The sequence below is a fragment of the Rhinolophus ferrumequinum genome, chromosome 24 (assembly GCF_004115265.2).
Source record: "Rhinolophus ferrumequinum isolate MPI-CBG mRhiFer1 chromosome 24, mRhiFer1_v1.p, whole genome shotgun sequence".
Lineage (NCBI taxonomy): Eukaryota > Metazoa > Chordata > Mammalia > Chiroptera > Rhinolophidae > Rhinolophus > Rhinolophus ferrumequinum.
The window spans coordinates 27,352,516-27,373,188 of NC_046307.1; the positions used below are offsets into that span (position 1 = coordinate 27,352,516).

General features: G+C 40.8%; 1 protein-coding gene across 2 annotated transcripts; it reads right to left on the reverse strand.

The window, feature by feature from the left end:
- Window positions 1–2,979: 2,979 nt before the first annotated feature.
- On the reverse strand, window positions 2,980–18,805 carry HAVCR2 (hepatitis A virus cellular receptor 2). Of its 2 annotated transcripts, none has more exons than XM_033095756.1 (7): window positions 18,563–18,805; window positions 17,211–17,549; window positions 16,237–16,320; window positions 11,698–11,738; window positions 9,446–9,572; window positions 6,087–6,123; window positions 2,980–3,347 (listed from the first exon to the last, which is right to left on the reverse strand). In XM_033095756.1, the coding sequence occupies exons 1-7, from the start codon at window positions 18,615–18,617 to the stop codon at window positions 3,203–3,205; spliced, it is 828 nt and encodes a 275-aa protein (XP_032951647.1). In that variant the 5' UTR covers window positions 18,618–18,805; the 3' UTR covers window positions 2,980–3,202. The 2 variants fall into 2 exon arrangements, with proteins under 2 accessions (XP_032951647.1, XP_032951646.1); XM_033095755.1 differs by having other exon boundaries at window positions 3,206–4,247; window positions 18,563–18,804.
- Window positions 18,806–20,673: the final 1,868 nt, after the last annotated feature.

Here is a 20,673-nt window from a genome sequence, read left to right on the forward strand (position 1 = left end):
GAGCCGACTAAAAGAAAATAAACATTGCATTGGAGTGTAAAATATTTCTATTTTACATGAACTAGGTTTAAAATGAATGAAAAAGTAGAAATTAAAAAATGTAGAAATTACAAAAGCTAGCATATCACCTTGTTTCATATCATGAAGCTAGTATAGACTATAAAGCTATAATAAAATATTTTCCAAAGGTGACATACCACAAAACAACTATACTAAAATAATGTGCATATATAAACCAATATCCCATCACCACCACCATACATGAATAGCTTAAATGATTTTTTTAAAATGTCACTGCTTTCTCTGGGAAAAGAGAATCACACCACAAGCAAAAGGAATTTGAACAAGAATTCAGAAGAGAAACTCACTGCTATGAGTAAATGAGTCATTTGGAATGACCTTCAGAATTGCAGTCAACGTGATTGAGAAAAACATAACAGAGACTCTAGAAGCCTGAAATTACCATTTCTGACTCATACTGCTCCTTTACACAGGTTTCCAGTGAAAATCAGCCAAAGTCTGAGCCCTCCTTAAGATTGAGAAACTTTCAACCAAATGATCCACCTGCCCCTTTCCTTTTCCCCACTTGCCAACTGTGTCCCAGAAATGGTTGATGGAAAATCTTAAAAATTACAGCTCTAGGGTATCTCTACTTATCTCCAGAAGGATCCAGACTTTCTTGACAGAAATCTGAAGACAAATCAACCTCACTTACTTTAATTTTTTTCAATTTAAATGAGGATAAAATTAACATTTAAATGGGAGTAGACACAAGGGGATGCCCCCAAATCAATTACAGGCATACCTTGGAGATAATGCAGGTTCAGTTCCAGGCCACCAAATAGACCGAGTTGGAATCTTTTTGCTGGTGGAGAGCCCAGCCTTCAAATTGTAAAAAACAAACAGAAAACTCAACACCTTTGAGGCACAATAAAGCAAAGTGCAATAAAATAAGGAACTCCTTGGAATTTCTGCTTCTGGAATTCCAAACCTAGAAGAAGTAATAGACAGATAAAACATAGTAAGATCTTACTTTTTCAGTCTAAAAAGTCAAGTGGCCCCCTCTTTTCACAGACTGTGGGTCTCACAGACAAACCTCTGGGGGGAAAAATAATCCTAAGGCAATTCTATGAACAAACCACATATTCAATGTATTACACTCTCTTTAATTATCATTTGTCACATCCAGGGCATTTATAGTAGCTTTTCCCCATTCCTTTGCCATCTTCCCCATTCCACATAAGATGTAGAATGGATCCTACTCTGAAAACATGAGTTTCAGTCTTGGCTTGCTGGCATGCTCTACTGGCGGCCTTGACCTTGAACTTACCTGTCCAATGTTCATTTCTTTCAATGATGAGGAGGGCAGAAAGGAAAACATTGTTATAATGCTTAAATTTAATCTTTTTATTACCAAAAAAATGGAAATCATCAAACAATTACAGAAACATGTTAAGAGGAAAAAGTGAAAGTCTGTCTCTTGACCACTTGCCCCCGTGGGGTAACCATACCAATTTGGGTATATTCTCTGAGATTATGCTTAAGCAGAAGAAAAAAATTGCAGCATTCTAGAACTTTTTTTTCTTAGACGCACAGCATTTTCCTTCAATAAGTAACTTAAGCTGTGTGAGAGTAGGGGTTGTGTCTGCTTCTTTCACTGCTATATTCCTATGGGACTAGAACAGTGCCTGACAAGTTGGTGCCAATAAATGTTCACTGAATGAATGGGTGGAATGAGCCCTCCTACTGTCAGATCAACTAGAAAGTTCTGTGGGATCTGGGATGTGTCCATTTGGTCTCTTTCTATGGTCTCAGCACCAGAGTACCTGGCACACAGTAAGCACTTAATGAACACATGCTGAATTAGCAGAACAGCTTAATGATAAAATCACCTGACTCTTTTTCACTGCACCAATATGTTGACATACCCCAATAACCAACTATTCCCCTACTGATGGGAAAGTCTCTTGAGAACGTCGTTGCAACGATAATCCTTGTACACATACCCTTGTTTAAAGAGTTTTGTAGGACAAGAATCTCTATGGGAGGGGAGCCATTGATCTGGTCCAACCAAATGTGTTCCGAAGTCCTTTCTCTCTAGAACTTCAAAACTTTGAAACATTCGTGATGAACGTTTCAGCCTGTATGAGAGCCGCTGCCTATGAATTTACAAAATGATCTCCCTTACATAGCCTGTCTCCCTGTAGAAAGCCACTGCTTCCCGAACCGTCTAAATGCAGACCAAACACCACAATTCACACAACGTACACCACAATTCAGACTGCCAGAAAGACTTCAAGAAACACACAAACAGGCTGCCTGCATCTGCTGACCAGCCCCTCCTGCGAGCAGCACTGCAGCACTCTCGTCATCAGCTAGGGGGCGCGGTTTGCGGGCAGTGAGGGGTCCATATGGTACATGGAATCCTTATGCGCTGAGGAGGGCTCAGCAGAAAGGGGGAACCAGGCGACAGGGGAACAGACTTCCAAGGGCCTGGGATGGGACACGATGCTGAGAAGCAAAGGCCACTTTGCCTACGGATGAGCACATCCGGAGCTGGGGTACTTGCGAGTTCTCTAAGAAGTGAGGGTGCAGAGCTCTGAGCTCTGCAATGAAAGGGCTTTCCAGGAAGCTACCTTTCTGCTTTGTCGCCTCCAGCATGACGTGGGTAGTGGGGAGGGAGAAGGGCGGCGCAGGGTTAAGAAAAGACAGTAGCCAAAGTTAGAATAGAGCGAGGGCCAAGGGGATCAGCCTCAGGGACTGAACTCCAAATCGGGCCAACGCGTAGTTTTTATTGGTAAACTTCTAAAGAGGTAAAAGATTGTTAATCTCAAGATCTGTGTGTTAGTAGCTTGCTGGCTGTCTTTCCGAAAGTTCCCATTGTGTTCCACCTTGTACTTTGCCTTCACACACGCACACCTCCAAGGAATCCATTGAAGGGGAGGGACCCATATAATTCCATCGGGTCTCAGTTTGCTGAGACTCCCCTCAAAGGAGCTTTTCCGATATCTCTCCATGGAGCCTCAGTTTGCTGAGGCACTCCTTTGTGAAATCCTGGGAAGAGCACGGGGGAACAAACAGTTTGGCAGCTGTAAGGGAACACTGCTTATTTACTGTTCTCACTCCAAAGATATTTGGTGAATTTCTATTATGTGTGAGAGCAGTCCCAGCACTAGGGAGGCAACAAATAAGTAAGGCGGACCTAGTCACCACAATCTTGGAATTGAATCTTAGGGACCATTGTCTTTCCATCAAGGGATCTGATGCTGACGAATACAGGTTGTTGGAGCCCTTTGCCTTCTTTCCACCAGGAAACGAAATCTGGGTCCCAGGCGCTGCTTCTTCTTCTGTGAAAAACATAGGTTCAGTTCTCTCCATGAATAGAGAAGTTGGTCACAGATATTTCCTTTTCCGAGCACAAGCAAAACTTGGCAACGTACACCAAGTGTGCTTCCTTTTTCTCAAGGAGCTTCTGTCACACGTCAGGCTTACTGGACCATCTTCCTACCTGGAGAAGGACAGCTGTGCAGTGGCACTTAATGTCGGAGAGTCAACCTTCTAAGAAGCTTAAACCCTGAGATGCAAAGGCAACCATCAACACCATCTACTCCTACTCCAGTAGTTTCTTAACCTTTCATTGCTCAAGATCTCTTTCAAAATCAGTGGCCCCTTTACATTTTCTGTACCAAAAAAGACACGCACATGTACCAACACATAATTTCCTATATATCTCCAGGAGCTTTGTGGACACGTCATGTGACTGAATTTCCTGGAATTCCAGAGACCCCATATGAAGAATTCCTACTTTACACAGAAGCCTATTTGAGTTCTAAAGCCCCGACTAGCAGTCTGAGTTGAGTAACCTCGTTGGCTGGAATGCAGAGATAATGCTGGAACCTGAGTACCGTGCAGGTCACGGTTCAACCCCTCTGTGAGCTATTTGTCTTCAGAAAATGGAAAAACAGTGCTCAGTGGCCATGACAGGAACTTAAAGTCAATCAGCTGACACATTTGATACTTTTCAAAGAAGACAATGCAAGCTCAAGGATGAAGTTGGGTCTGATGGCACAGCAGGGTGACCACGAAGTTGTCAGGATGGCGGCCCACTGAGGACGGGGCAGTAATACTCAGATGGATCCTCCATTTCGTATATGTTCTCCTCAATGGTATAGATGTTTCCCTCTGAGTGCCACCCATCTACGATATTTGCTAACCCTGAGGGACGGCGGTTAGCCAAAGTGATGAGGCTGTGGAAATAAAATGGTGTGGTTGAGTTAAACCTTTCCTGGGCAACACAGAATAAAGAGAATAGACTTTGCTGAAGAGACAGCAATCAAGGGCAGTGCGTCATGCTTGACTGGGTCCAGACTCGGGGGAAAACATAAAATACAACAAAATAATTGGAGGAACACTGAGGAAATTTCAATGAATCTTAATTTTCTTAAGTATAAAAAATGGCATTATGTTATCTAAGAGAATAGAACATCCTTATTCTGAGGAAGTATAGACAGAAGTGTTTAGGTTAAGTGTTAAGATGTCTGACATAATTAAAATGATTCTGAAAGAAATTGTGTGAATAAATAGAGAAACAGATAAAGCAAACATATCAACATGTTATAGCTCGTGTTTAGGTAACGGGTTCTATTGTTTCTTGTGCTATAATTTCAATTCTTTGGTGGGCTGGAACAATTTCAAAAAAAAAAAGAAGAAGAAAGAAAGAAAAAAATGAATGTATTATGTATCCAATCAGATTTGAGGTTCAATTCTCTCTGTCACTTAACAGCCATCTGATCTTGGGTATGTTGGGTTTTATTTTTTCATTCATTTATTCAAAAAATATTTAGTGTGTCACTCTATGCAGCAAGAGATACAGCAGTGAACAAAACACAGAGATCCCATAGTGGCTACATATTAGTAAACTTTGTGTTTCAGAGTCCTCATCTGTAAAATGGGAATAATAAGCTATCTCACTGGGCTGTTGTAAGGAGTACTTGTTCATTAAGTAACCAAATATTTATTAAGTGCCTAATCATTACCAGGTGCTGTGCTAGGGGATCCAGGTAGTATGTGGCAGACAAATTTTGTATTTTCTCTGAAGCTTACCTTTAGAGGTAGAGATGAACATTAACCAAACAATGTCACAAATAATGAATTGATGCATGTAAATGTTACCTATGAATGTCATCACATTTCAGATTTCAGCTGTGAGAAAGAATACTAACACAGGTAATCTAAACCCACAGATAATTAAATATTTTCTTTGACCGTTTTTGACTTCCTTACTGCAGACCACTTTGTCTTCATAAATATACTGCCTATAGTTAGTCTAATACTATTAGTGGTTCAGACAGTGTTCAATGGACAGAGTCATTTTTTCCTTGAAATACACTGCATTCTCCCAATGTACCAAATGCCACTACAATCTAGTAAAAGTTGCATAACCTATGTGTATTAGGAATTACGGCATGTGCACCTGTATGCACTGACGTGTGTGAATACAGTCAGGAATAGAGCCTAAGACTGCAATATAACAGACCAGCAGTTCTCAACCCTGTTTGCACAGTAGAACCACTTGGAAAGCTTTTAGAAAAATATCTCTGCTTTTATGCCTTATCCCTAAAGATTCGAGCTTATTTGCTCTGGGGTTCACAACAGATTGTGTAAGGGATTCTAATAGGTTATTAGAGGGAAGAACCTGTGATTGGATTATAAAAATCACTGAGAGTAGAATCTGGGTTTCTTGTTCACTTCTGGAACCCAATACCCAGACCAGAGCCTCGATGGAGAGAAAAGTTAATCAACTGAAGGGTCACAAAAATTCCATTAATATAGAAATAAAACAGCATTTCCTCTCAATGGGGAGATAAATGTTATACCTTAAGTTTAGGACTAAAGAAGCTAGAGGGATCAGGGAGTAAACAGAGCAGTGTGTTTGCAATTCACAAATCTCGGTCTAAAGCAAAAAGGAAGTAGAAGTTTAGATCCCAAAGTCCCAGAGCAGGACTTCTAAGAGCAAAGATCAAAAAGCCCTGTCAGAGCAGGGCCTCCGAGGTTCCCACTTCCCCTAGGCCACCACTTACTCTTACCTTGAATTCTGTAACTTCTCTTTGCTATGAGAATACCCTAGGTAAAAGGGGGAAGAAAAGTCAATTAAACTCGCTTTCATAAGTAAGTGAGATAAGAAATAAAGGGGCTGACTGGAGGCAAGGATCGTTTAGGGAAACCGTCTGTCTCCCCTCAGATTGTATTAAATCTGGTAAGTATGTGTCTTGGTTTATTACATGAACTATGCTAGAAAGAAAGAAAGAAAAGTGTGGTTTTCATATGTAACAAATCCATGGAATACCTTCTATGTGTCTAGTAGTTATGCTAAGCACCGAAGTTACAAAGGTGAAGTATGAGCCCTGACTTGTGCAACTTGTGTTCTAGTGAGGATGACATTTAAAAAAATAATAATAATAACAACAATAATTTTTCATTGTGATGTGATAAAAATAACCAAGGATTAATAGATAAGGTAGTCCGTAAAGAACTCCCAGCAGTGGTGAACTTTAAGGTCAGCTCTGAAAGGAGAGAATGAGTCAGTGAAGTGAAGAGCCAGACGGAGCATTCCAGACAGAGAGAACCCCTGATAAAGATCATGGTGAGGGTCTGAAACTGAAAACATGGCTGAAATAAACGAATGACCCAAGATAAGGTCTGAGAGGTAGCCTAGGGCTAGATCCTACAGGACATCTTAAGTCATAATCAAGGGACTGGATTTTATTGTAAGAGATTTAAGAAATAACAAAGGACAGAAATACGATCTGAGTGGGTTTTAAGATCACTCAGGCTGCTGTGTGAAATGTGAATCATAATGAGGTATAAAAAAGTGAGATGGTACCTCAGAGTAAGGTGGTGACCAAGAGAGACGCAGAATAATGAATGGATTTTAGATACGTTTTGGAGAAAGACTGCAGGAATTGAACTTGGATTGTGTTAGCAGTGAGCAAAGAAAGGTTTCAAGGGTGGCTTCTGGCTTTTGGCTTAAGCAACCAGATGAATGGTAGTGAAACACTATGATGGGGAAAACCAGGGAGGGAGAGGTTGCATTCTGGGAAAGTAATATGGCCCCTAGAGCTCCCCTGGACATGTTAGATGTGGGAGACACTTAAGTGGAGGTTCTAATTGGACAGACACTGTGAGAGCTGCAGAGAGATATTAAGGATGACATTTAAGGCTGTACAAATATAGGTCATCACCCAGAGCTGTAGAGAGATGGAAGGGGCAAGTCCTAAGGAATCCCAACATCTAAGAGTTAATCAGAAGAAGAAATAACAAAAATGACTGAAAAGGAATGGTTAATGAAGTAGGAGAACGGCGTTTCAGAAGCCAAGAGAAGGAAAACTTTCTAGAATGACTGAAAATCAACTTACTTAAGTACTGCTGAAAGAGTGACTCCAATGAAGACAGAGGTGTCTATTGGATTTAGCAAAATGGAGGTCATTGGTGAGCTTGACTAAAAGTACTTCCATGGTGCTTCGGGGGTAGAAACTAGACGGTGGGTTGAAGAATGCAGGGGGGTGAGAAGTAGGAACAACTCTTCTGAGAAATACGGCTCTTAAGAAGAGCAGGGAAATGGGAGTAGCTAGAGAGGAATGTAAACGAGAATATTTTTATGTGAATGAAAATAGTATAAACAGAAAGCATGAGATAGATAATTCTGGAGAAAGGGAGAAAAGGAGGAATGAAGTCTTGGCTAAGGCAAAGGGGATGGAACAGCCCTTTGATACTTCATCAGCTGAGTGAGAAACAAGGGAGAGTTGAGTGGCAGTGAAGTATAATGCTCATCTCAGAGAATGCACTAGAAAGACTCAGAATATGGGCATCACTGAGGGCCAGTTTATGGCTTTGCGGTCATGACTTAAAATCCTGTCACTTTGGTTGGAAGATTTTCTCCAGTGACTGTCAGGGAAATGATTTCAAATCAAACAGGACTTCCTCATCTGTTCTTAAGGAGCCATAATTTTAGAAAATGTCAGCCTTCTCTCACACATCATGACGCTTCCTTCAAACCCCTTGCACATACTAGAATGGGCCCTAATATGCAGACCTGGCAGAACTCAGGTAATGAGAGTTATCATTGCTCCTTATCAACTCACAGACTTCATACTCATGTTATCAAGTCACAAACTCCACTGCTACCTCTTGGCAAACCCTGGTAAGTGTAGGTGGAGTGGTTTCTTTTTCTACACAATCCAGTTAGCAATAATGGCAGAATAACATAAGAGAGAGGAGCCGGATGGCCGTGGTTTCAAAACCTATATCTGTCAACTAAGTGTGTGACTTTGGGCATGTTACTTAACCTTTTGACATGCTGTTGTCCACTCGGTCAGTCAGAATAATATCAGTAGCTTTCCAGTAGAGCAGTTGTAAGGATTAAATGCACATACAACACTTGGCAGCTTCTAGCCACACAGTTAGGGTGACCAATTTATCCCGGTTTTCCCTGGACTGTTCCACGTTTAGCACTGGAAGACCCCCTTCAGTCCCGGGCAAATCTGGGACAGCTGCTCACCCGAAACACAATCCACATTTGTGTACTAGTAAGAAAGGCTGCTGGAATACACTAAGCCCTAGGGTATGAGGCTTTGGCTTCCGCCCTCACAGAGAAGAGAATACATTACAATTATAAAAGCATGTGAGGCTTTTGGGCTGATAGAAGTATTTGGGTCTTGAGTGTGGTCATAATTTCCTGGGTGTAATCATCTACTGAAATTCACCAAGTTGAACACACTTCAAATATGAAGTTCACTGCATATAAATCATCCTTTAATAATATTTTTAAAACTAAAAATAAGTAACTTAAAAATGTGTGTATTGAGGGCCATGATGGAGGAAAATACTAATGCTGCCATCCTGGCCATGAGCCAATGTTACAAGGACTTGATACCCCTCTCTAAAGACCTATGCCTTAGAACAAAGAAGACAGAAAAATTCATAGAAAGAGATGATTTTCTTTTTTTTTTTTTGCATCCTAATAAACCTAGACGTATTCATGAATTTCCTTTTCTTAATGAAAGGGAACAAATACTGGAGTCAGCCTCCCTGAATTTCAGTTCCATCCTTGCCACTTGTTGATTCTGAAACCGTGAGAAAGTGGCTCACTCTCTCCACGCTCTACTCTCCTCTACTGGAAAATGGGGATAATAATCCTACCTACCTTATGAAATGGAGATTGTGATAAAATGCATGGAAAACATTTAGTGCAAAGCCTGCCTGTTACATGGTAACCATTGAATAAAAATTAGCTATTATTATTGTTAGGGTTTGGAAGGACTAAAGAGTGTAAGTCTAATCAGATTTGGGTATAAATAGAAACTTCTATGTCTGTCTAGGTTTATGTTGGTTCCTGTAGTAACAGTTTTTTATCAGAGGGAGAGAAAAGCAACACCAAACGACTTACATTTGAGAATTAAAGCACCAAAGATAAGAAGCAGAGTCAGCCCGGCAGAGATCCCTGCTCCGATGTAGATGCTCAGTCTGGTGGTCGCATCAGCGTCTTGTAACTCGTTATCCAATACGGGTATTTGCTATGGAAACACAAACAGAACTGTGGCATACGGCCAGACATTGGTCGTGTGCTCAGCCATTCTCATGCCATGTGTTTTGGATCATCTGTTTTACAGCATCGCAGGTATACAGGGGCCTTGAAACCAGCCTTGATCTGTTCAAACCTCAAACCACCCAAAGAAAGTGAATAGCTTAACAGAAATAAACAAATCAATAAAAATAAAAACAACAAAAAACAAAAAAAATTTTTAAAAAGAAACAATATGAAAAAAGGAAGTGAGTACCATATTTTGCCGTGTATAACGAGCACTTTTTTGCCCAAATTCGTGAGGGAAAAATAAGGATGCACATTAAACATGGGTAGTACTAATTCCATATCTATGTAAATGTTTTTAATTATTTTACTTGTGCTTATGAGTTAAAAGTGTAACTCTAGAAATCAATAATGATATCCATATGCAAAATAATACCCTGGAATATGATAATCGGTTTTGTTGAACTTACGACAAACTTGCAACGACCAAGAGTTCTTGGCTTTCTATGATGTGTAAATATTTTAAAGTTCTTACCGATACATAAAATTTCTTGTACCTTGTATCTGTTCTTGTGTTTTGTAATTATTTGTTACGTAAAATTTCTTGTACCGTAATGTGTTAAAAAAATAAATGCTAAAATTCCTTTATAATACAAAAAACAAGTACCTAAATGTTAACAAATAAAATTTTGAGTTATAAAATTAAAACAAAAGATTTTTTTCCCTGAAAGTTTGGGCCAAAAATATTGGTGCACACTCTACACAGGAGTGCATTATACACGACAAAATATGGTAGCTTAATTTTTGGCATTAACAAGGGAATGAAATGTGACCTGTGCTGTGGGTACAGAAGGTGCTCTTAGTAAATGGATTCCACTCTCTCACAAACAAAAATGGGCTTTAGAGTAGACTCTTATTCATTCAAGATTCCCCGGTGTTCCCAGGGAATTTCAGAGTGGTCTAAATTGGGTGTCTTGCAGTGAAGCCCCTATTTTCACAGAAATACAGTGACTTAAGAGCCAGAGCTTTGCAGCCAGACAGTCCTGGGTTCAAATCCCAGCTCTGTCACCAAGAGCCAAGTCGTCTTGTAGAATTATTGGGAAAATTAAGTGACAAAAAAATATAAAATGTTGGGGGAGGGGTGAAAAAAATATGCATATAAAATGCTTGACATAGGGCCTGGTAAATGATAAATGCTTAATCAATAATAGCTATTACAGCTATTGCTCTAATTAATTTGGTTTTTTGATAACAGAGTCACATAGAAAGTCCTCTGTGTCTAAAATTTCAGTCCATGTTCTCCCTTTAAAAATAATAGTAAACACTTTTAAAACAAACAAGTCAAAGAAATTAAATCTTCCATTTATTCAATACACATTTACTGCAGGAGCATTGTATGTAAAGTATTAAGAATCTAGCACACGGGTGCACAGAGGTACTTAAAAGACAGTCCTTGACTGCAAATAGGGGAGGGAGAAATACAAAATGCTGAGCCTGCTTTGGTCGTGAACACACAAGTAGGAAAATAAGTCAAATGAATGAGGACCCCTGGATAAGTCCTCAAAGAATTTTTAAGGTCATCATTGTAGGTTTGCTTTCTAGTGGTTTTCCCTTGTACTCTAAAATTGTGGTTAATTGCAACATTGCTTCATTTATAGTCAGATATATAAATTCCTGACTTAGAATATTCCTGACTGGTGTCTTGTCATACATAAATAAACACATTGAAACAACAACTAGAAAATCTTTCTCAATTGGGTTGCAATGGAAGCAAGAAGAAACATATTCTAGGAAAGTGGAGGGTCTTTGAATTCTCCACCGTGGTATACAGTTGTGAACTTTGAGAAGAGGGACAAAATGCTAATGCTTCTTCTTTTTGGTTTTCCAGCACTTACTATGTGCCAGAAACTTTACATGTGTCACCACATTCCATCCTACAACAGGTCTATGCAGTTAGAACTGTCATCATCAATTACAGCCAGGGAATCTGAAGCTAAGGGAGATTAAGGCATTCTTTCCCCTAAAGAAAGAATGGGTAGGAGGGAAGGCTAAAGTCAAACTTTCCTCTCTCTGAGTTAAACAGTTACTCACACACAAAAAAAGGAACTTACTGTTAGAGTTTTATCATGGAGGGTGTCCGGGGTCTGTGTGTCTGCCACAAAGAGGAAGAATACCCAACAGAACAGTTAAAAATATTTTCGTTTATCTGAATTAAAAAAAAATTCTTAAAGATGCCTATAATCCTATTTGAAATTAATGCTACTCCTTATTTTTCACAATAATTGGGAGACCAACAAAATTTACTGAACACTTACAAATCAACTTTAGGATGACCACATTTTTTCACCCAGGTAATGAACCCAGCTACTTATGTTCTATGAAATGGAGATTTCTGCCAGGAAGATCTAGGTTGAATATGTAGTTTGTTGTGCCCACAGGGCCCTAATGGGGTCTGCAAAATTCCAACAACACTGATAACACTCAGGCAGGCATTCTAATTCAGACTTCAACAGATAACAACAGTTAATTTTCTGGAAAACGTTTGGCCTTTTCTCAATAACAGGGAGGCAGCATATTTGGTTGCCTAAAAATGAAAATAAAAATTACTATAGCGACATTTACCATGAGCAGGTATTATGCTAAACTCTTGAAGTACTTTATTTAACATTCAAAACAACTATCCTAAAGTAGGGACAATTAGCCCCATGACACAGATGAAGAAGATGAGAATTAGGAAGTTAAGTGACTTAACTAAGGTCACACAGCTTAGTGAATGATAGAAATGGTCTTCCAATTTAGGTCTGCATGGCTTTAAGCATACACCCTTTCTTTGTACAGTGGTACATTTCAAACATCTCCGTTGACGAACATTTCGGTTTAAGAACGCCATAAATTTTATGGAACTGTGGTATCATTAGATAGTCAAATTCATGCTAAATTTGCAGTTTCGGGGGTTGATTTTAAAGGGCTGGAATGGATTAATCCATTTTGCATTACTTTCTGTGGGAAAACCGTGCCTCGGTTTTCGAACGTTTCAGAACTCAAAAGGTCTTCCAGAACGGATTACGTTAAAAAACTGAGGTACCGGTGTATTTAAGTATAGTTGGTATAAAAGATTATATTAGTTTCAGGTGTACAATGTACTGATTCGACATTTATATGCCTTACAATGTGATCACCACACTAAGTCTAGTAATCGTCTGTCACCAGTAATCTGGAAACTTATCACAATATTATTATGTTTCCCTTCCCCGTTTTCACCTACCAACCTCCCCAACCATAGGTTTGAGCTCTGTTGCTATGAGTCTGATTTTCCCTTGTTTGTTCATTTATTTCTTTTTTTTTTTTTAGATTCCATGTATAAGTGAAACCACAGGGTATTTGTCTTCTTCTGTCTGACATTTCACTTAGCATAATACTTTCTAGGTCCACCCATGTTGTCACAAATGGCAAGATTTCAGTCTTCTTTATGGCTGAGTAATATTCCATTGTACATACATCTGGATCCATTCATCTATCAGTGGATACCTAGGTTGCTTCCCTACCTGGGGAAGTAAATAGAAGTATACACTCTTACCTGCGGCCTTCAACCACGTTCACGTCAGCATATCACTGCTAAGTGCATCGCATGGCCCAACGGCCAGATCACCTCCTTCCTTTGTGCTCATTTAGTTCTTCATCTGCCTATCTATTCAAGGAACATGTACTGCACCTCTACTCTGTCAGGCACGGGGGACAGAGCAGAGAACAAGAGGGCCATGGACCCTGACTTCATAGACTCTGCGTCCTAAATATCAATAGGTTCTCAGCTTTGGGAAAACGAAGTATGCCTGCTCATTTTTCTGGCTGAGTCAGAGGCTCTGAAGCTTCTTAAGTGTCACAGTCACTTTCTGGTGGGGGCGGAGGGATCTAAAAAAATCTAAATCCTTTAGAACCCTTGGTTTAACAAACTCTGATTTTAATATTATATGAGCATAGTCTTAGCCTAGAAGTATTTAAAAAAAAAAACAGAAAGAAAAGAGATTATCTTCCACTTACCTTTGTTTTTACTGTCCAAAAGGAATTTAAAGTATAAAAACCACATTGGTGGAACTCCTAAGTAAACATGAAACTTAACCACACACAAGGTTTTCTACTGTAAATCCAGTTTCTGTTTCCCTGTAATTATTTTTCTTGGCCTAAATGGTAAAACTGTCTGACTTCTCCTTTTTTGCTTTTACTTCATTTTACAGTGAAAATGATTAATAAAATAGAGTCCTTTTAGGTCATCATGGCTTATTTTCACATAGTCATCAAGCAAGATGTGTGGCAGAATTGGAGAAAGTTGTAATGTTTTTTCTAGCAAACCCAAGACTTGGCTGGGGTGGCAGCAACGGTGGGGGGTAGGCTGTGACAGTCCGAAAAGTACAGAAGTTTAATAGTTATCAGCTAGCATGTATTATGTGCCAGACAAGGTGCTTAGCACTTTACATGCAAAATCTCATTTAATCTTCACCACAATAGGTAGGTACTATTATTTTCCCATTTTTCAGATGAAGAAACTGAGTCTCAGAGATGCACTTTGCCCAAGGTCACACAGCTATTAATTAGCAAACCTGAGATTCAAAGTTTTCTAGAGCTGAGGACTTACTTATCACCACTTTCTACCTCCTTTGGGTGGGAGAGAGATTGCATTTGTTGTGTTTTTGAGGTAGATTTAGGATCTTCCAGGATCCTTGAAACCCTTGCTAAGTTAAGGCTCTACTCCACTTTACAGCAAACATATGAAAGACACCCACACTCCACATTAAAGACAAGGTGTATATAACAACATCTGAGTTGACGTGAGATAACTAATTCACGTGATGCTACTGACCATAGACATGCCGTTAAGGAGCATTCACTGGAATTTTTCATTTTCTTTTCCTATTTTTGAAGATGTTGCCTTTTTTTTTTCTTTGTTTAAATATTTTCTCAGGCTTTTGAAAAGCTCAGAGATGGAAGGTACTGTGCCTATGTTTCCTGATGCAAGAGAGGGCCCCATTTTTATTGCGTAGAGGGAAGGAAGAAACAAGTAAAAACTAAAAGGCAGGAGACTTCTGTTTATGGTCTAGACTCCTCTAAGGAAATGCACTGCCTCATGAGGAAGTGAACCCCCATCAAGGAAGGTGTGTGGGCACAGAGGGAACGCCCACGTGGCGGTGCTGTTATAAAGAACACTGGCGCACAGGATGGGACCACGATACGAAACGACCCCTGAAGTCCCTTCTAGGCCTATGGCTGTAGGATTTTAAAAAACATAATAATAGCATACAATAAATAGTTGGTATTACTTGATTGGCCCACAATACGGCGGATCATCTGTTCCCACCATATTTCATTTCCTCGCTAATCACACAATGTTGGTTAACCATCACTAAAGAACCACCAAAGATTAAACCTTTAGAGGGAGGGCTGAAGTTAATAAGCATAAAAGCTAATTTCTGAGTGCTTTCTGTGGGCCAGGACCTATGCTGAGCACTTTACATACAATATCACCTTCAGTCTTTACAACAATCCTCTGAAGTAGGCACAGGAGTTACCCTCAATGGAGAGGTGAGGAAATTGAGCCTCACAGACTTGGAGCAACTTTCCTGAGGTCACAAAGGAAGTCTGAGAGCTGACATTAGGACCCATTCTCCGTGTCACTGAAGCACTTACCCACAATCTCATCCTGCCTCTGGATCTCACCAATAATGTTAACAGCGATGGAACTAACATGTATTCAGTATAGACAATGATCAGACACTGGGCTAAGAACTTTGGTCACATTGTCGTATTTAAATCTCATAAACTGGGACTTGGGGGATTTATGAGATTAGGAAATGGGATTTACCTACTATTAACTTTCATTTTACTGAATTAAAAAAACTGAGTTCCAGAGAGTTTAGGAGAGACCAGGGCTCCGAGAGGAAATATTGAAGATTAACCTTTCTGACCAATGTGACCGGAGGTCTGCTCTGCTGACCCTCCGCTGACCCTCTGCTGTCTTCTCTTCCAGAGAAGGATGGAACAGTCCTTGCTGAATTACTTAAAGAATTTAGCTGCTCTTACTGAGACCAAAATCTGAGGATATTGCTGGGCTTCATTCCAGTTGGATGGGATCCTAGAAATCACATACTCCAATCCCAAACATGGACTGGGGCCAATTCAAGACAAAATGTCACCAGTCCAGGAATAAATCATAACATAATAAGAACAATGTAAAGAGTTTTTCATTAGATTAAATTTACTTAATTTAAAAGACTGTCTTTTTTTTTTTTGCAATGATGGCAATATTCGAAATTTTGCTTTCCTTACTTGGCAAAATATGTAGATTGAAATTTCTTTGGGGTGGGTCAGGAATTTTACTGGGTCATGAAATTCAAAAATCTGAACAGAACTGGAAGCTGAGACTCAGAGAAGTGAAGGATATTGGTCCCGGGCTAAATTTTGACTAACCCAGATCCTAACCCAGGACTCATTTTCCCAGCACAGGTTTATCTCCACCACCCCCTCCCCCCAAATACTATCACAGGTGCACAGAACCACTCATGCCTCTACTCTTGAACTTTCTCCTTTTTCCCATATTTAGTATCTTCTGAACTCAGGAAGCACCTAAAGGCTTCCCCCTATTCCCCATGTATAATTACCTGAGCCATGTCCCTCGGTGGTGAGTAGTCGTGGAACGGCTGGAGTGAAGTCTCTCCATGGAGTCCAAGCAGGGGTGACCCTGGCTAATGTCAGAAACTAAAGTAAGGACGAGGCTTCTCTGAGAGCAGAGAGCTTGATTCAGAGAATCAAAGGGTCAGCAGAAAAAATAGGAAACACAACAAGTAAAGAGAAACACGTGTTCAACTTTCAAACCTGGACACCTTCTCGGAGAGTGCCTCACACTTAAGAGTGTTTGTTACACATTTTCTGAGCTGCGTTACTTACAGTCATCATCGTCGCAGCGTAATTGTTGAGAAGAGACCTAACAGTCACACAAATGGCCGCACGAAATGCTCTTCATAAAACATCTCCTAAAATCCATTCAATAGCCTATGTGGTGGGTATTATCATATTTTACAGAGGAGAGGGTCACGGAGTTTACATAACTTGTCCAAGATTACCCAGCCAGTGAGGGACAGAGCTGGAGTTGAACACAGCTCCATAAGCCACAAAGTACGTGCTCTGTACGCCTGAGAACACACAAGTACATGCACCCCCACACACATACTCCAGTGAGTCTCAATCCAGCCTGCGTGTGGCGGGGAATCACCTGAGGACGAGCTTGTAAAATCCCAGTGCTCAGTCTCTACCGCCAGAGACGCTGGTTTCTCTGGCTCGTGGGTGGAGCCCAGCATCTGTAGGTGTGAAAAAGCTCCCCGAGTGAGTCTACTGAGCAGTCAGGGTCTCAAACCACTGACCGAGGCCTTTCCTCTCCTTTCATAGAGCCTATCCATGAGTTTCAATATGGACAGAGGAATTCAACATGGCAGGGCATTGCTGGTGGGCCCGTAAGTCTTAGGGGCCCGTCCCCAGGCTTGTCCCTGGGGAGGGATGAGATGAGACCAATCGGGAGATCTAACATGATCTGCAGGTGAACCTTATTCATAGGGAAAGCAGGCAAAGGTCCACTCACCCTCTTTGATGTCCAACATCAGGTCTAATTTTTTATCGTTCAGTAGCCCTGGGAACTCGATGCGGCAGCAATAGGTCCCACTGTCGGCGGACGTCACGTTCTGTATGGTCAAGGACACGTCCCCTCTGTGGATATTCCCGTTTAGCTGGTATCTGCTGGCTTTCTGGTATTCCACGTCCCTTCCATTAGTGCTGAGCACCAGACTTGGACACTTTGACAGAGGACAGGAACCCCTGCCCCAGCACACTGGCACCAGGTTCTCAGAGCTGGTTGGAGAGTAGGAGCAGGGCAGATAAGCATTCTGACCCACCTCAACTACGAACGACCCTTCCAAAGACCCTGAATAAAGAGAAAGGGAGAGCAAGACGAGGCAATGAGTGAGATTGGCCACTTCAGAAAACTGCAAGTAGTGCCTTGTAGAATAAAGAAGAAAGCACTGCTGCTGTCCCGATGGGAGAACGGTTTGCTATGGCAGTGACTCGCAGACTTGAGGGCACCAGGATCACTGGAAGCCTTGCTAAAGCCCAGTGGCTGGGCTCCACTACTACAGTGCCTGAATTCAGCAGTCGGGGCTGGGGCCTAACATTTGTATTTCTAACAAGTCCCCAGGAATTGCTGACATGGGTGGCCTTGAACCTCACTTTGAGAACCAGTGCTCTAGGAAAGAATTGTGGTCCAGTTCTGTGAACACCAGGGTGCAGATGGAAATAGACAGTCATCGTCAGCCAGGAAAACAGCTCAGCCATTTGGGCAAGCTGTCTATTCATCAGCGAAGGTCAGTCATTCTAACACAATTCTCTTGCTCTCTCGTTTTTTCAGCACCAGGCACATAGTGAATAAAAATCCTTGCCTGAATAAGAAGCTAATGTATAGCTATTTTTAGATTTAAAATTAATTGTTTTTAAGTAAATAAATAAATACTATATATACGAGTGTGTGTGTGTTTGTGTATGTACTAAGAGTCATACAGTATAAAATGTACATGAAAAGTCTACTCCCTCTGTGCTCTTTCCCATTTCCCAGCTCCCCGTCCCAGAGTCCATACATTAAGAAGCATTTGTAAATTCCCAGACCCTGCAACACACACACACACACACACACACACACACACACACACGTTGACTATTCTACTCCTTGCTTTTCTTCAATTAATATTATGACTTAGAGACATTTCATATCATTAGTCGGTTTCACTGTTTGCATCATGGGCATATTACAATTTATTTATTTTGTCCACTACCCAGTTCACACCCAGTTGCTTCCAAGCTTTCTCTAGTTGGAAACACTATGACAATTATCCTTGCATCTTTATCTCGCGTTATCCAATTGCAAAAGCCCATGTCCAGACTTACTTGTAAGTAGTAGCAGCCACAGCAGGACACAGTCAATGGAAAGATGTGACAACATGGGTTCTGCAGAAGAAAACTCAAAAGAACGGCTCTGGGTAGGTGCCGTTCAAGTCGCCAGTGGAACTGGGTACTTCTCTCAACTGCGTCTCTACTGCACTATCACATGAGTGGTGACTACTTCCCGGAGTGCTAGCCCAGCACACCACACCATCTGACAACTCATCATTCTTTTATTAACGCTGCCAAGTCTACAATCACATCAAAGGAAACCCCAGTTGTCTGTCATGCTACACCACACACATCCTGTAAGGGCTCTGATATTTATCGTGTCAGTAACAACAAAAAGGAAGCAATACTCAGAGGAAGAAGTGTTACTCAGTCAAGAAAAGCATCTCTCAGCTGGTGAAGAAAGCCTGATATTGCTGATGAAATAGTCCTCTTCTTAAAATAGCCCAAGTGTGGGTCCAGCCAATTATCAGGGGACACAAGTTAGAAACATATGCATTCACTCAGAAAGTCGGTCAATTGGTCAGTTGTGTGACCACTGCTTCTGAAGCACCTACTATGTGTCAGGCACTGGACTAGGACCTGGAGAATATCACAATGAATGGCATGCTCCTTGTCCTCACATTTATGGGCCCTTTCTACTCCAATCTTGAGCCTAATTCTTCGTTTTGTTCTAACACAAAATGACCTGTCATGTAACCTTGATGGATTTCACTTCTGTCATTTATAAAACTTATAAAATGAGGAGTTTGTGTCAGGTGGTATAGGTACAGCTCCCTGCTCTAATATTCTGATCTCGATTTGAATTTTCAAACTCTTCCACTTAGGAAGACACAGCCCTATCAGCAGTGCTTCTTTTCCCTACTGGGGGTGGGACTGAGGTGACCTCAATATTCTATTTCCTCTCATCTATACAGGATGTCCCCTCTCCTCCCACCCCAGGGGCTTCAAGCATAAATTGTCAGAAAGTGATGAATTACAGGCACACTCTCCATCACTGAGGTAACATCTCAGACCCAAACAGCCTCGGTGACTATTGTCTGGAAACTTACAAGTCAAGGGGTTTTTACAAAAAGGGAAGTGAGCTCACAGACTGAATAGGTTCTGAACATCCATGGTCTTCCTCTGTCTTTCCTTCCTGAATTTCCTTGTCACCCACTTTTATACCATTAAATGTGTTTAATATAAATCTCGAGCTTGTTCGATGTGCGCATTTTCATGGAGCTATGAGTCAACTTCTTCATTTTATAGATGGGAAACTGAGACCTGAGAAGATTGATTTGCCCAAATGCACGATTGGTGATTTCAAATGAGAATGAGGTTCCCTAAGGTCCAGTTTTTTCCACTATAAACTGTTTCATGAATTTCACATTTGCCCTTAATACGTCTGCCCGCATAACTAATAACAACCAGCAAATGCCCATATTCAAGTGTAAGGTAGAGTGGATTAACCATGGGGTTAGAGATCATACCTAGTAACAGCACATGGTGTGTGAATTATCTCTCAGTAAAGCTGCTGAATGAAGAACAAAAACTCCGCTAAGGTTCTGGCCAGGCCTCTTCCACTGGGCATTTGTTCGGGTCACTCTGCTGACAGCCTGTCCAACAGGACCACGTTCATCTTCCCTTTTCTAAGAAGCTCCTTCTGGCTACCAGGAAGAGTTCTAGAAATGCTCTCTGGCCTGCAGTGACTTTCGGGCCTTAAAAAAAAAAAAAAAAAATGCAAACCTTACAAGGACCATCCTCGTATCTTTATCTTGCATGATCCAATTGCAGCTAATCTTCCAGTTCGTAATCAAATTCCCCTGCTTATCTAAAAAATGTTCTCTTACAATAGGTTTGTTTAAATCCAGACCCAATTAGGTTCCTACAGTGCATTTGGTTGTTATGTCTCTTAACTAACTGTCTTTTAATCGAAGACAGTCTTTCTTCCTCCGCCTCCCCCAACACTGACTGATTGTACAAACCAGTTGTCCTGCGGTTGTCTACTTCCATGTGGTGTCATTTCAATTATTGCTCTTTTCTTTCATTTCCTATAAATGAAACTTAGCGTTAAAGGTTTGGTTAAATTTAGGTTTGACTTTTTGGCAAGAATACTTCAGACTCCA

Coding starts and splice junctions, on each gene's coding strand:
- HAVCR2 (XM_033095755.1), bottom strand. CDS start 18,617: ATGTTGTCACATCTTTCCATTGACTGTGTCCTGCTGTGGCTGCTACTA. Junction 9,573..11,697: donor TCCATGATAAAACTCTAACA/GTAAGTTCCTTT, acceptor GTGTTTCCATAG/CAAATACCCGTATTGGATAA. Junction 6,124..9,445: donor TGGTGCTTTAATTCTCAAAT/GTAAGTCGTTTG, acceptor CCTTTTACCTAG/GGTATTCTCATAGCAAAGAG.